We start from the raw sequence: 17,184 nt of genomic DNA on the forward strand, positions 1-17,184 counted from the left end.
CAGCCGCGGATGGGAAGGGAGGGCAGGGCTCCGCCACAGTTCAGCCCTTCTCTTTCCCTTGCCCAAGTTACGGGACTCTGGGGCCTGTTTTCTTCCAGTCCGCATTCATTCATTTTTCCTAACGGTGACAGTGGCACGGAAAGGTGGGCTTCCGCGTTCGGGCGAACATGCTAAGCACATGTCACATCAGTCGTGTTGTGAGAGACAGAAACGGGACCAAGGAGAAAGCCGCAAACCCGCAGTGAAGCGGCAGAGCCTGCGCGGATCCGCGCTCAGGCTGCCCCATGGGCCCGGAGTTCCCGTCCTGAGTCGTTTAGAATTAGCTTTGATCGCCCCCATAGGGACCATCGGACCACGTGGCTATTATCGTGTTACAACGTGTTGTTACAATGTATTCAGGTGTCACAATGCGTTACAACGTATCCCCATGCTCTGATGTGTTCCAGTGTCTCTCGGGGTTACCATGTGTTACAATGTATCCCCGTGTCACAATGCCTTAGCGGGTATTTCAGTGTTACAACGTGTTACAACGTGTTACAATGTGTTACAATGTTCTCTGGTTCGGCTCCCTTCCCTCCGCATCCGTTCACACAAGGCTTTCCTGCTCATCCTGCTCCATCACAGTCATATACCCAACTTGTTCGACCCCTCCCCAGCTGATGGGCAGCCCCTCACTTTCCAATTCTTGGCCACCACCAAAAGAGCTGCTTTATTTCTGTACATGTGGGTCCTTTCGCCTTTTTTATGATTTCTTTATACCCATCTCCTAGAAGTGGTATTTTTCCAATTCTTAGCCACCACAAAAAGTGCTACTATAAATAGTTTTGTACGTGTGGGGGTCTTTTTCCCTTTTTATGACCTCTTTGGGATACAGACCCAGTAGTGATGTTGCTGTATCAAAAGGTAGGTAGGCAGTTTCATTGCCCTTTGGGTGTAATTCCAAATTATTCTCCCAAATAGTTGGATCAGTTCACAACCCCACCAGCAATGCATTAGTATCCCAATTTTCCCACATCTTCTCCAACATTTGTCATTTCCCTTTTCTATAATATTAGCCAATTTTTTCATATTTCTGTCATATTATTAACTAATCTGATAAGTATCAGGTAGTACCTCAGACTTGCTTTAATTTGCATTTCTCTGATCCAAAGTGATATTTTATTTATTTATTTTAGGTTTTTGCAAGGCAAATGGGGTTAAGTGGCTTGCCCAAGGCCACACAGCTAGGTCATTATTAAGTATCTGAGACCAGATTTGAACCCAGGTACTCCTGACTCCAAGGCCGGTGTTTTATCCACTATGTCACCTAGCTGCCCCCAAAGTGATTTTTAGAGTATTTTTTCATATGACTACAGATAGCTTTAATTTCTTCATCTGAAAACTGCTGTTCATATCCTTTGGCCATTTATCAATTGGGGAATGACTTCTTATAAATTTGACTCAGTCATCTGTATATTTGAGAAATGAGAACTTTATTAGAAACATTTGCTTTAAAGTTTGCTTCCCTTCTTTCTGCTTTCCTTCCGATCATGATTGCACTGGTATTGTTTGTGCAAACTTCTTAACTTGATGTAATCAAAATTACCATTTTTCTTTTATAGGGTTCTCTATCTTTTGTTTGGTCATAAATTCTTCTTTCTGTAGATCTGGCAAGTAAATTATTCCTTGCTCTCCTAATTAGCTTATGGTATTACCCTTTATGTCTAAATCATTTACTCATTTGACTGTATCCTGTTATAGGCAGGGTGTGAGATGGTGGTCTGTGCCCACTTTTCCAGTTTTCCCAACAGTTTTTGCCAAATAGTGATTTATTTTCCTGGAAGGTGAAGTCATTGGGTTTATCAAGCAGTGGACTATTATAGTTCTTTAATACCTGTCTTGTGTATCTAACCTATTCACTGATCCACCACCCTTGTTTCTTATTTCAGTACCAAATAGTTTTGATAATTGCTACTTTATAATCTAGTTAGACCCGATAAGGCTAAGCCACCTTCCTTTGCCACTTTTACCCCCATTAATTCCTTTGATATTCTTGACCTTTTGTTTTTCTAGATGAATTTTGATATTATTCTACCTTCATAAAATAATTTTTGGTAGTTTGGTATGATATTTGAATAGGTAAGTTAATTATGTGAAATTGTCACCTTTATTCTATTAGCCTGGCCTACCCATGAACAATTGATATTTTTCCATTTGTTTAGATCTGACTTTATTCATGTGAAAAGTGTTTTATAATTGTGTTCATGGAGTTTCTAGCTTTGTCTTGGCAAGTAGGCCTCCCAAATTTTATATTTTCTAGTTATTTCTTTTTATTTCTTCTTGCTGAGCTTTGTTGGTAATAAATAGAAATGCCGATGATTTATGTGAGTTATATCCAGCAGTTTCATTCAAGTTAATTATTTCAAGTAGCTTTTTAGTTGACTCTTTAGTGAGTTTTCTTTATTAAAAGAGCTAGATGGTTCAGTCTAGTCCTCTTTTTTACAGATTAGGGAACTGAGGTCCCTAGAAAACCCTTGGTCACTCAATTAGTTGGCTTGAGAACCTCTTCATCTCCCCTCCTGTAGGATTCTGGATTGTTGGTGCTTGACCCACTTTTAATATAGACTTGAAAGCTAGAAAGGGACCTTAGAGTTCATGTAACCCTCCCTCCTGCCCTCATTTTATAGATGGGAGAAACATCTGGACCAAAGTCACCTTGGCCTGGGAAGAGGCAGAGACCTTCTCTCTCCTTTCTGCCACCTTTGAATATTGACTTTGCATCCTCATTCAGGACTGTCTTGACTTTATTGCCCAAGACTTGAACAATGCCCTTTGACCACTTTCAGAACCCTATTTGTTGCTTATAGTTCTGGAAAATCGTGTATTTCCTGGTACCCCTTATCAAAGATTTCTTTTTAAATATAGCTTCCCTGAAACACCTTGTACACATACGCATCCATACACACATATGGACACACCTACTTATCTTGTGCTTTTAAAAAAGGGGGGGGGTGCCAGAGGATGCCCTTCTCCCTAGATTTCCTCCTCTCTGTTTGCCCTGACCATGCTTCATTATATGTATTAGAAATAACTATTGGCCTTTACTTTGGGCATTCCTTTAGGCTTATCAGAGAAAGAATGAACTCAGTTGTAGAGAATTTCATTCTGTTATTGTCTTTTAAAGGTCCACTGACTTTACTATTGCTGATTAGAAATTCAAAATAATCTTTATTTATTATTTGAAAAGACTTTTCAGATTATCCTGTGAAATAGTGCTTTCATAGTACTTTCACAATTTGGATGTTTTTGATGGGTTCAATTAGTGAAGTTTTGGCCTGGTAGGGACAAACATGAAATGAGTAAAAATCAACTTTTTAGAGTATTGTAGTAGGGAATAAGGGAGAGGAGAGAAGTTGTTTGACAAACAAAATGCACAATATATTGAACTCACTTGGTGTTTTTAATCTTTGGGAGTTAAACTTTGCCAGGGTAGTCACCTTTGTAAGTTGTAGATTATGCCATTTAAATCATGGATGATCAGACTCAATCATGAGGGCCACATCTGCTCCCATAAGATCCTAATGAAGATTTCTCCTTTTCCTGGAGACAAGGCCATATTTAATGTGTTCCTCCTCAGCTCAGAAGCTCCAGGGGCCCCACATACTCTTCTGCTTGGCCTTTAAAACCCCCTTGGTTCTGGCCCCAGCTGCCTAATCCTGTTGCTGCCTTCTGAGGAGGTCTCCACTTTATCCAGTCATTTGCCTGTCCTCTTCCCTTTTTGGCTGTAAACTCCCTGAGTAGGGAGTAGGGTAGGGCCCGGTTGTGCCTTCTCTGTGTCCCCAGTGCTTAGCATACAGTAGATGCTTAATAAATGCTGCTTATCTTTGACTTACTCTGAGGTCCCCCCAGATGACAGGGACCTGCTCTATGGCTATATGGGCTCCTGCCCCACAGTATAGCCCCTCCTGCAGTCCTCCTGCAGCACCTCCTGAACCTAGAAATGACCTCCTCCTCTCTGAACTTGCCATTTTCCTAGCAAAATGGAAGCATCTTGAAGTCAGGGGTATTTTCTTTGTAACCCCAAAGTTTAGCCCCTGCTCATACTACTAATTAGCAGGTTTGTCTCTCATCAGCTGAATGGCAGCTTCCTGAGCACAAGGACAATTTCATTTTTCTCTCTATCCCAGGGGTTTGGCAGAGTGTTTGACATATGGATTGGCCCCCAATTGTAGACTGAATGGATTCATGAGAGGGAGAAGGTCTCTCATTCCATGTAGGAGTCACTTGAAGTGACTTTGATTAGCCATGGGACACAGTCAGAGAGACTAGCCCCCAAATCTACAACCCCTCTGCTCAGAAAATTTGTGTAGCGAATAAAGGATGTCATGGACAGGGCCAGACAGGGGTCATAACTTACTGGGCTGGCTGGAGACCAGCTGGGGTGATAACTTTCATAAGGTCACATGGACCTCAGATGATGGTGAACATATTTTTTTAGGGTTTTTTTGCAAGGTAAATGGAGTTAAGTGACTTGCCCAAGGCCACACAGCAAGGTTCTTATTAAGAGTATGAGGTCAGATTTGAACTCAGGTACTCCTGACTCCAGGGCCAGTGCTCTATCCACTGCACCACCTAGCCACCCCAATGGTGAACATATTAACAATAAAAACACTTGTTTTGCCCTTGAGGCTGAGGAGGAGGCACATCTTTGGAAGCCCTGGGAAGGGTCCTTGGAAAGTTGACCCTTCTAAGGAGGGCTGCTCCTCTGGGGGGTCATCCTTGTGATGGGCAGCCATTGTTAACTATTTGTGGAGTGCAGCACTAGAATGGTTCTAGCTTTCTCATTCTTGATTAGGTAGCTGTCGGGTGGCTCTCGGAAAGGGGTCAGAAGATGGAGAGAGGAAGAGCTCAGAAAATGGAACCCTGCCACCCCCTTGTCTCCTAATCCTGGGCCCTCACAGAATCATCAAAAGGATTGACTCCTTCAAACACTCAGATTTTTCTCAAAGTGAGCTGCTACTTCTTGAGGGGCATGCTAGAATGAAGAGCTGAAAGGGGCCTCCCAGGCTGTCTTGTCCAACGGACAGAGGTGCTAATGCCCAGAGGTGAAGAAGTTTGTTTGAGGTTGCCAGGGAGGACCACTCCATGTGGAATTCAAACCCAGAGCCAGATTGTGCTCAGGGACTGATCTAAAGACAAGCTTCCATGGGAGCAAGGCTATGCACTGAGCTTCGTCAGAATCATAGTTCTTGATCTCCTTTGGGTGGGTGAGATGGTTTTCTCAGCCAAGACTAGCTCTAGTACATCCATCCAGGGTGGCGAAGCTGCCTGAGTCAACAATTACAGAAAGCCGGGAAGGAGCTGAGCTTTGTGAGGTGGCGGCCTGGATTTTATCCAGGGATAGGGGCTGCTCAATTCTCCTTATCGATGGGAAAGGAAGTTGGACCCTGGGCCAAGCATCATGTCAGTGACAGACTGTGGCTTCTTTTAGACCGTGGAGTGAAGAGTAATATTTGCAAATTCTACCAAGGCAGCACTCTGCACAGTTCATTGAATCTGTCAGGTTGGAAGAGCAGGGATTTGGGGTTGATCTGATTTTCTTTTTGAAACACTTGACCACCTCTTATTTTGAGATGTAGTCGTATTCAATCTTTATTTTAGGCAAGTGCTTGCAGTTAGGTATAACTATGACTCATTCAAACTATTTATCCATTATAAATAGTTCCATTTTCTGGAATGAGCTTGGGAGTCCTTTAATGTTCAGACTTTGTGAGTTTTCTCTCATATTTGGGGGGGGAGGTTAAAGGAAAACCACTTGCCTTTTCTACCTTGAAGTATTTATTGCCTGCCATAGAATTTAAGCTTCTTGAGAGGGCAAGGGTGCTTTCATTTTTATTTTTTCTCTGCAGTGTAGCAGAGAACTTGATATTTGATATTTAGTGGGTACTTCATAATTGGTTTTTTTGGTTGGTATGTTTGGGTTTTTTTTTTTGAATGAATAGATCAATGATTAGAACTGAGCTGCTTGCCCCTCTATTTGCTGGTTAATGGGTTAAAAAAATTTTTTTATTTATTTAAGGCAATGGGGTTGTGACTTTCCTAAGTCACACAGCTAGATGATTATTAAATGTCTGAGGCTGGATTTGAACTTAGGTTCTCCTGACTCCAGAGCCAGTACTTTATCCACTGCGCCACCTAACCGCCCTGGTTAATAGGTTTATGATGCTCCGTATGTTAATGAAACACCTGTCTTGTCTGGATGTTTGAGTTCCTTATTCTTATCACTTGGTCTATAATTAACCATCTGCCATCAATCTTTTTGTATATTCATTCATTGGATTATGCTAGTTGATTCATTTCTGAAGACTTCTAAGAACAAAGAATTACTTTAAAAGTACAAAAATAAATAGTCTAAGCATTCCAGAATAAACGTGCTTGTTGCAGGGTCAACTTAGTGAGTTTGAGTGGAATTTTTTTATTTCAAAACATTTATTGAGTCTCCACACTTCATAGGATTGGTGGAGCTATGAATTTTCCTTGTGTAAGGGAACTCATGGGTAAGGATGTGGGGGTCCAGCCTCTGAAGGGTCCTTGGAACCTGACAGGAGGGATAGAGTTGGCGAAATGAGTTGAGTCAACACAGGGGTAAAGGCAGGAGCAGGTTGACTGTCAGCTGCTTGGATTTATTTTTATAGTCTCAAAATCATGTATGTTTCAAGCAAACAAGCAAGCTGAGATCATTTCCTTGGTTACAAGAGTGTACAATTTTCATCATCAATCATACAGTTCATATGGTTACAAGTTTTAATCATGTGATTACAAGTTTAAGTAATAATCATATAGTTAATTGATTTCCCATCCCCACTCGGACCACAATGACCTCAACCTGTCTGTTACTTTATTTATTACTACATTGTATAATTGTTAATTCATTTAAAGTTATTAATTAAGCGATTCTTTTAATGGAAAGTTTTTTATATTTTTTTGTGTAGGTAATGTTTTTTAGATGCACTTCCTTAACAATCTATAGTGAGGGTCTTTATGCTTGTCCACCCATCCGTTAACTCTTACAATAACCAATATTTCTTTCTGGCCTAGTTGGTAGAAGCCAGTTTCTGTGACTTTTTTATTCTTTCCCATGAAACTAAGGCTGCTGGAGTTCACATCTCAGTCACCTGTACTAACTATTTCTCACCATCTTTTTCATATATTCCTGTATATGGTAAGGGGGAGGGCAAAACTATTAATTTCCCTGGAATTCTATCTGACCCATCTTATATCTGTTTTCCCTGTATATATTTTGACATCTCCTTGGAATTCCCAGTGTTGGGTTTTCCAGAGATTTCATAATGTTGAAGCCTTTTGTATGCCTCAGGAGAGGCAGTCCTGTTAAATTTGGACAGAGTTTACAATCTGCTTTATTCAAGGAATTTTTCTGAAATCCTTCCTTTATAGTCATTACACTATTAGTGTGAGTAAATATTGCAATCAATAATAGACCTATAAATATTGGTATGCATGGAATCCCTATATATATTGAACAAGGGAATGTTGTTCCATCAGACAGTGTGACTGCCTTGAGTCTTCTTGCTGAGGCTGTGTCAAACAGCTTAGAGACCCTGGCTCCCAACATAAGGAAACTCTGTTGATACAGACAGTGTCCAATCTGAGGGGATTAGTTGCCTGAGGCTCCTGGCCCGTCATCACCCCAAGATCCACCTTCTCTCCTTCTATTGCCCCGTGCTATTAAAGGAAAGACAGATATCAGGAGAGGTGTGCATGCGTTTAAGTAGGTTGATTTCTTTTTTTTCTTTTTTTCTGAATTATAAAGATTTTATTTATTTTGAGTTATACAATTTTTCCCCTAATCTTACTCCCCCCGCCCAGCAGAAGGCAATTTGCCAGTCTTTTCATTGTTTCCATGGTATACATTGATCCAGATTAAATGCGATGAGAGAGAAATCACATCCTTAAGGAAGAAACATAAAGTATGAGAGATAAGAAAGATCAGACAATAAGATAGCAGTTTTTTTCTAAATTAAAGTTAATATTCCTTGGTCTTTGTTCAAACTGCACAATTCTTTCTCTGGATACAGACAGTATTCTCCATCGTAGACAGCCACAAATTGTCCCTGATTATTGCACTGAAGGAATGAGTAAGTCCATCAAGGTTGATCATCACCCCCATGTTGCTGCTAGGGTGTACAGTGTTTTTCTGGTTCTGCTCATCTCACTCAGCATCAGTTCATGCAAATCCCTCCAGGCTTCCCTGAATTCCCATCCCTCCTGGTTTCTAATAGAACAGTAGTGTTCCATGACATGGTTGATTTCTTTTCAATAGAAGACTTGTTCTTTAAGAAGATCACATGAAAAAGAGAAAGATAAATGTATGAGAGGGATATCCCAGTTTTATTTAGCATGTGGTTTTCTTACAGATCTGATTGCTGTTCCTGGGTTCACCCTCCCTTAATAAAGGAGTAGAGAGACTCTCCACTCTTGTTCTCACTGATTTAAAATGGAAGGATGAGGAAAATCCCTCTCATGTTCAAAAGCAATATATTTATTGCCCAGTTTTCTTAAGATCTTTCCTGCCTTTATAGGCTTTACAAATGGTATGAATTAACCTTAAGGTTTCTTTCTCAGGTGTTAATTTAGCTTTGTGATCCATGATAGGTGAGGTCTTTCTATTTTGTGGGCATAGATAAGGTTTTGAGCAAGACCCACAGGCACCTCATTTCTTAGCTTACCCCATTTCCTCTGCTCATCGGTCATCAGAACAGTGTCTTGTGCTGCATTGCTTCTGTCTCTCCATCATCACCCCCAAATGTATGTATACATATGGGCACCCAATATGGGAGCATGTAGTCACTGCCCAGTTTTTGCTGTTTGATGAGACAGACCTCCAAACTTTATTATCTGTGTATGAATGCCATGGGGCTGGTCCTGTCCTATCTTGGTTAACATATGCTGGTTGATGGATTGATTAGAGAATTGTGGGGCAGCCACCTATCATCTCCTTCCATCCCTCCCTAGGATTTGACTGTTGACATATGGCATGGCATAGGCCTATCCTGGAACTTTGGGGAAGTCCCCCCAGCAGATTCAGAGTGACAGTCCAGGACTTCCTCAGGGGAGCTCTCAGCAGGGGGAGCCTGAGCCCAGAGTCATTCCTAGGAATAACATCAAAGACCCCCAGAAATAGCATCTTGGAATGAAAGACCTCAAAAACATACCTGGAAGGCATCTGGATGTTACTGTGCTGTCAGTTTTCTGGACATCTCAGTTCCATCTCCTAAAGTTGGTTAACAATTCAGGGGATCACTTATAATAATCACCTGATCAGACAGGCTTAATAGTCTCAAAAACAAGGGTCAAGAAACATTAGAGCTAGATAAGTAGATGTGGGAATTATTTTGCATTTAAACCATAGGAGCTTATGATATCACCAAACAAAGAATAGAATGAGAGAAGTGAGACCAGGAGAGAGCCTTGGGGGGGAGGCTCCTATACCTCGTCTGCCTGACCTATGAGAGAGGATCTAGCAAGGGAATCTGATGAGTAGTAGGAGACAGGAGAAAATATTAATTTTTTTGTCATTAATAACCAGAGAGAAGTAAGTTTCAAGGAGAACAGGATCAGGGGCAGCTAGGTGGCACAGTGGATAGAGCACCGACCCTGAAGTCAGGAGTACCTGGGTTCAAATCTGGTCTCAGACACTTAATAATTACCTAGCTGTGTGGCCTGGGGCAAGCCACTTAACCCCGTTTGCCTTGAAAAAACCTAAAAACCCCCAAAAAACAAGGAGAACAGGATGATCCATAATATCCAGGGCTGATGAGGTATGGAGAAAAGACTTATTAGATCTAGCAGTTAAGAGATTCCCTGGGAGTTGGAAAGGGCAGTTTTCATTAAATGATGAGGTTGGAAGAGAGACCGCAAAGAGTTCAGAAGACAGGGGGACTAATTCTCAGATGAAGAAATTAAAGCTAACTATAGATGTATAAAAACTGCCCTAAATCATTATTGATTAGGGAAGTACGAATTAAAACAACTTTGAGGTCCTACCTTATACCTATCAGATTGGCCAATATGGCTAGAGAAGAAAATGATCAATGTTGGAGGGGATGTGAGAAAACTGAGACACCAATGCATGTTGATGGAGTTGTGAACTGATCCAACCTTTCTGGGGAGCAGTTTCGAATTATGTCCAAAGGGCAATAAAAATGTACAAATAGCCTTTGATCCAGTAGCAATGCCACTACTAGGTCTGTACTTCAAAGAGATCACAAAAAAAGGGTAAAAAAAATCCACATGTAGAAAATATTCATAACAGTTCTTTCCATGGTGGCAAAGAATTGGAAATTGAGGGGAATGGCTGAACAAGTTATGGCATGTGAATGTGATGGAACTCTAGTGCTCTATGAGAAATCATGAGGGGGGGGAGGCTAGGTGGCGCAGTGGATAGAACACCCGCCCTGGAGTCAGGAGGACCTGAGTTCAAAAATGCAGCCTCGGACACTTAATAATAGCTGTGTGGCCTTGGGTAAGCCACTTAACCCCATTGCCTTGGGGAAAGAAAAATCATGAGGGATGGGGTTTCAGAAAAGCCTGGAAAGTCTTACATGAATTGATGCTGAGAAAAAGTGAGCAGAACCAGAAGATTACACACATAAACAACAATTAACAGCAACATGGGTGACAATCAACTCTGACAGACTTGTCATTTCAGCAACACAATGTTCAAAGTCAATTTTAAGGGACTTGTGATGGAAAATACCATCCATATCCAGAGAGGGAACTGGGGTGGTTGAATGCAGACCAAAGTTTACTGTTTCCAATTTTTTAAAAGTTGTCTTATGTATTATGTCACCTTTCCCTCTCATATTTTTTCCTTTCATTGGGATTTGATTCCTCTTTCATAACAAGATTAATATGGGCCTATGTTTGTTTGGCATAATTATACATGATGGTGAGAAGGAAGCTGCAGTAGGGAGAGACCGTAGATTAGTGTGAGAGTTGGGATGATCAAAGGTGCAAACTGCTGGAGAAGGCGGGGTGGAATGGAGGATGGGGGAAGGTTAGCAGAGAGTTTGTTGTACAACTGCATCAAGCAGCTACATAATGGTATGAGGCTGGATTTGAACTCAGGTCTTCAGACTCTGGGCTCAGTATTTGATCCCATGTTAAAAAGAAAACTACTTTTTAAGATTTTTATGGATGCTCATCCATTTTTGGTGCTAACTTATGTGAAAAACGGGTGAAGAAAAAGATAGTGGCAAATCACTGTGACTTTTTATTTCAACATAATCAAGCATATTTAACTCCAGTCCAGTAAGTCCTTCTATTTGCTGAATCAAGGAAAAAAATTTCCTTCCTCATTCCTCAATTGAGATAAAGACTTGATTCCATTTTCTTCCAAATGTTCTAGAATTCTTTAAAAATTTCCCAAAATAAAAGATGTATGATGTGGATTCAAAACCCCTTACACCAAACACACAGCTTTTCTCAAGTGTATTCATTAAATAAGGAATTTTCCTAGTTTTTGTTTCAAAATCTTCTCTAATGACTTTTAATTTCCAGGGGATTTTTTTTTTTAGGTTTTTGCAAGGCAAATGGGGTTAAGTAGCTTGCCCAAGGCCACACAGCTAGTTCATTATTAAGTGTCTGAGGCCGGATTTGAACTTAAGTACTCCAGACTCCAGGGCCAGTGCTCTATCCACTGCACCACCTAGCTGCCCCATATTCTTTCCATTTCAATTTTACCTTCTGGCTCTGGAATATTAAGACAGTTTTCCTTAAATGTCTTGAAAGATGATGTCGAGGCTCTTTTTTGAATCTTGACTTTCAGGTAGTCCAAGAATTCTTACATTATCTCTCTTCAATCTATTTTCCAGCTCAGTTGTTTGTTAAATAAGATATTTCACATTGTCTTTTTTTTCCCATTATTTTGATTTTTTTTTGATGTCTTGATGTTTTGATGTTGTTGGAACTTTCTGATAGTTTTGCTTCATCTGACTGCAGATGGATTAGTTCATGAAATAGCCCAAGACCCTTCAGAAAGATCCCTGATTCTCCTAATATCTCTTAGGAGTTTGTTATCTCTGTGATGGACAGTTTTTAATGACATTTGTGCCAGAGGCCATGGATGGATGAATTTTGTCTTGGATGGTTTGTGTAAAATTGCATTTTAATTCTTTGAAAAGTAATCATGTGGGTATGGTTTGTATGCTCTGTGGGAGCAACAGTGACTTGGGTGAGTCTGAGTCATGTACAGAAGTTACATAAAATTCTGTGATTGTTAAAATGAAGAGGCATTCTCCCGACCAGCCTTCAGGCTGTTCCCTCCACATGGCTTCCCAACTCCCCTTTAATGGAATCAGAAACCCTCTCTCTCTGTGGGAGATGATGTCCCTTTAGGAAGCAGGGAGTGAAGAAAGAGAGTCTAGGTATGGGCTCTTCCATTAGACTTTGGGCAGTAAGAGTATGAAATGTCAGGATGTCCTCATTCATTTAAGATGAGGTCATCAGGAAGGAGTGCAGCATCTTCTTCATGTGTCCATGTACTATGGGTCTTTTGGACCCAGATAGAATTTATCTGTAAAAGGATTATTAGGAAAAGAGGAAATTTTAAGTTGTTTATAGGCAAGGAAAACTGAACACAGTACTTAGAGAATGTTAGCTAGTCATCAATCTTCCCCTTGTGTTATTTCCTCTAATGAGAAATCCAAAGCATGGCTTTTCCCCTCAGAATTCTACATTGCAATGATAATCCAGAATCACAAAAGAAGAAAGAAATTCCAAAATACAAAGATCCCAGGAAAGGGTAAAAGGCCCAATTCACTCATATGGCTTTGTGTGCCTCCATGCACCTAAATATGAATGTATATATTTTTTGCAAACAATATCAATTCACTTAGAGTCCACAGAATTTGTAGCTACAAAATTATATCCATATACATATATTTAGAAGGGTGATAGAAACCATAGATCTATTACCATGAATGAATCTTGAAAGTCAGAATTTTTGATGGGCTACCCCACTGTCCAGCTCTGTGCCTAACCCTAAGGCAAATGGGCTTGTGAATGTTGTTAATTTTTATCCAATTTATCTAAGATCACTAAAACAATTAATGATAAAATAGGGATCTAAAGGATCTCAGCAGATTAAATTAATGGGTAACTGTGAGTTCTCTTGTCCTGTACTGTTCTGATGGGTCATTGACATCACTGAGTAGGTCTGGCCCCACTTGTGGTGTTCCCTTCCCTGCTGCCCATCTGGTACCTCTTGTCCAGGTGTCCTCCAAACCATCTGTCCCCAGAGGAGCTCCATTTGCCCGGGGGTGGGAAGAAACTTTCTCCTCTTGTAATCTTATTGGTTCCTGGATACCCATGAAGCTCCAGGGCTGACCATCGGTTCTTCCTCTTGCTCTCTGTGATCAGCCTGTCTTTTTATTTTCTGACCATGGAATGAGCCTGGCTAAGAAATCTGATCAAATGCCCAGCCTTCTAATGAGGAGGTTTTTCTGTCTAGATCCAAACCAACCCTTGCTGAAGCCATTTCCAACTACATGCAACAATAATTTTCAGGTCATTTTTTGGCCAAGTTTTGAGCTTCATACTTTCCCCACTCCTTTTCTCCCTCCCCCCACCCCCTGACAGCAATCTAATATAGGTTCTACATGTATAACCATGCTAAAAACATAGATCTACATTGATGATGTTGTAAAAGAAGAATCAAATCAAAATGGGAAAAAAATTAAGAGAGAAAAAATACTTAAGACAACTTTAAAAAAATTGAAGATGATAAGCTTTGGTCTTCATTTAAACTCCACAGCTCCTTCTCTGGATGTGCATGGCATCTTCCAGCACAAAAGTCACTTCCTTTTTTGACGGCACTGCACAATAAGTGGACATTCAACAGATTATTAGCTGCACAAGGATTAGAGTGAGGGAGATGTGAAATCTCTTATAAATCCAAGTGGGAAATCATCTCTTCCAGGCAGGAGGGGAGGAGGAGGAGGAGGATGAACACAGGAGTCGAGGTGTTGTGTGATCACAGGCTACCCATCAAAATGACTTAGGAAAGGGGTTGGGCTAGGTCATCTCTAGGCCACTTCTGATTTGAAGACTGACCCTTAATGAGTACTTTGTCAATCAAGAAAAGATGGTGAGTTAGCATCAGTTAGAGGAGCCCTCCCTCCCTCCCCCCCCCCCCAGGAAAGAATGGGGAAAGTTAGGGGAATGGGAAGAATGCAGATTCCTTTTTAAGCTTTGACTACTCAGTCTGCCTAAGATGTATTGAATGCTCTCAAATGAATGATCATATGGAAACAGAACAGGAAAACAAAGGAAAGGGTAAGGTATAGATTGGCTCGGTAGAGTTTTAATTCATTTGGCCAGAAACCAATTAGTTGAACTTAATGGTCTTTGTAACACATTTCTACTTAGGCACCATTATGGATGTACATAACCTGTGGCCTGGCCATCTTTATCTACCAATCCCTGGATGCTATTGATGGGAAACAAGCCAGAAGAACAAACTGCTGTTCTCCTCTAGGGGAACTTATAGACCATGGTTGTGATTCGATTTCCACAGGTAAATCAATAAGATTTTTAATTCAGTTTTTATCACATTAAAAGCTTGAAGGCTGCTACAGATGGCACAGAACATGTAAAAAAGGTTGGTGTGCTGAGCGACATGTTTGGCGATGAGGTTGGCTTGGGGAGAGACAGACATGGGCAAAGGGGAGGCAGAGACCATAATATCTGCCTTTCAGACCTAGAAAACCATAACAAAAAGTTAAGAAGCAGAATAGAATTTTAGAAAAGTTAGGTTTAATAGACCTTTTCCAATGACTGAGTGGGAATTAGAAGGCAAAACAATTAGCATTTTTTAAACCCTTAACATTACTGTGTGTGAAGCCCTGGGTGAGGAGCTGGGGACAAAGCCAAAGAAAGACGCGGTCCTTGCCTTCCCAGGTTGGGGAAGATCAGCAAAATAGCTGACTAGACTCCACCATCTTAGCTTCACCCCTTGAGGAAATTTCTGTCTAATTCACCCTAATAGGGGAAGATACCCCCTCCAAAGCAGCTGGAAAGCAGGAGGGGAGGGGTGGAGGGTGAGGTGAAGAGGACCAGCCTGCAGGCCTGGCATCGAAGTTTGGAAAGTCAGGAGCTCAGCTGGGAGGAGGATGCAGGTTGGTGGAGACCCCAGGAACAATTCCACAATGGGAAGAGAGGGCTAGCTTGACCAAGAGAAGGTCTTGGGAGAGAAGGTGGCAGGGGATGAAGGATGACCCATGCAAAGCTGAAGTTGGGGCCTGGCATTGAAGTCCAGAAAGCCAGGAGCACAGCTGCAGGGGCACTGACCTGTGCTTGTTGGTTGTAGGCTTTGCATCTCCCCCTTTGGGGCACAAGGGAAAAATAAGAACCTTATAAATACAGAGAAGCAGAGATAGTAAATTCAGCCTTCACCACCCCTAACATAATAAATATAATTAACAAAGGATTATTTTAAGGAAAACTTCAAACTAAGTTATAGAATTCTAAAGAATTGTGTTTCAGATTCTTGTGGCTTCTTCTTGTCTCTTGGATAAAGGAAAAACTCCTCTGGTTGGCTTTTTAAAGCCCTACTAAACCTGGCCCCAACTGAACCTCCCTGACTGGGCTGGCTGGCCTTCTCACACAGTCCCTGAGGGACCCCCCCTTCCCCCCCGCTTAGAGACTCAGGAATATGAGGTAGGAAAGTGAGGAGGAAGGAGAGGGTCAGCTGGTGGAAGAGAGTCATCACTGGCTTGGAGACCCATGTGTGAGTAGAGAGGCAAAAGTGCTTCATGGATGGAACTTAACAGGTTCCTAAGGTGGGGTCACTTCAGGTTCCTGATTTCAACAGGTGACTTGTCACTCTGGCTTCAGCTGAGCTCCTGCCATGTCTGTGACAGGTCAGGCACCCACTTGCTGTCCACCTTGCCCATCCTGGAGCTCCTTGAGCCTTGCTGACCTGGTGCCACATCTCCAGTCACTTCCTCACCAGCTGTCCACTTTGTCTTGCAGTATTTGTGTCCCTGGGAGCCTCCATCGCTGTTGGCTTGGGATCCCACCCCAACTGGCTGTTTTTCTGCTGCTTCATTGGGATGTTCTTGTTTTATTGTGCTCATTGGGAAACCTACGTCTCGGGTGTGCTCAGGTTTAGGAAGTAAGTAGCCTTGGGGAGCTCCGGCCACCCTGGGGTGCTGAGGCACTGGGATGCTTCACTGGTGTGTATGGGGGGGGGTCTCATGCACAACCTGTTTTCTCCAATAATTGGATTGCTGCAGTTCACAGAGTTGGTGTGTGTTGTTATAGACATTTAAACACATGATTCTGGGAAGGGGTCCTGAGGCTCCTGCAGGGCCCCCATCTGCCTGAGGGGTCCAGGACTCAGCAAGGGGCCTCCATTCCAGGCTGGTGGAAAGCAGGTTCTGTAAGCAGACAATTGGGAGTTTGATGGTCTGGGAAACCTAAGGGATGAATCTCCTTAGGACAGAGGCATCAACCACAGGCACCTGTGCTGGGATCCCTCCTGACAAACACTTTGACCAAAGAGCCCATTTTGGCGACTGCATTCCCAGTGTTTTTCTCTTTCTGGGCCTGGGAAGGCTCTTTGGTGCTCCTGGGAGGAGCTGCAGGTGCTGATCCCCCTCCTCCTTGTCGTGCATCTCCAAGGTGGAGCCATCTGACCCAGCTGGGGTCCCACTGGAGAAGCTTGCAAGGGGGCAGAGGCTAGTCCAGGACCCTACCTAGTCACTGCCCTAGCTACTGCCCTGTGTGTAATTCATTTGTTCCACAGGCATCTCCTAAGCAAAAGAGTTTGGTGAGCTTGTTCCCATCCACTTGTAATGTATTAGAGAAGCAGCCTTTGACCCACCAGCCTTTGTAAGAACAAGCTTGGCAGAAATTGGGTTTAAGCCAACAGCATGTACTATATGCCAGCTGTATCAAGATGTATGGCTTAAATGAGATTGGCTAGTGAAGGAGCTCTTAATCAAACAAGAGAGGTGATCACAGAGGACAAAGTAATGAGTTTTGTTATATGAAGCTGACAGGCTTTTGCCCAAACAGAATCTGTGCAGGTGGAAGAAGTTAAGCTGGCATGGGGGGGGCAGTAATAATCAAGATCTAGACCATCCAGATTCATTCCTCACTTGATAAACTGATCAAAGGAAA

General features: G+C 42.1%; 1 protein-coding gene across 1 annotated transcript in view; it reads left to right on the forward strand.

Annotated features, from left to right (window-relative positions):
* CHPT1 (choline phosphotransferase 1) overlaps positions 1-17,184 on the forward strand; it is a 33,367-nt gene that overhangs the window by 1,997 nt on the left and 14,186 nt on the right. Inside the window, exons 4-5 of the mRNA XM_074221070.1 lie at positions 14,428-14,575; positions 16,033-16,174. Of these exons, the coding sequence (XP_074077171.1) occupies positions 14,428-14,575; positions 16,033-16,174 (290 nt within the window). The remainder of the gene's footprint in view (positions 1-14,427; positions 14,576-16,032; positions 16,175-17,184) is intronic.

This window comes from Macrotis lagotis, chromosome 2, assembly GCF_037893015.1.
Source record: "Macrotis lagotis isolate mMagLag1 chromosome 2, bilby.v1.9.chrom.fasta, whole genome shotgun sequence".
Classification (NCBI taxonomy): Eukaryota; Metazoa; Chordata; class Mammalia; order Peramelemorphia; family Peramelidae; genus Macrotis; species Macrotis lagotis.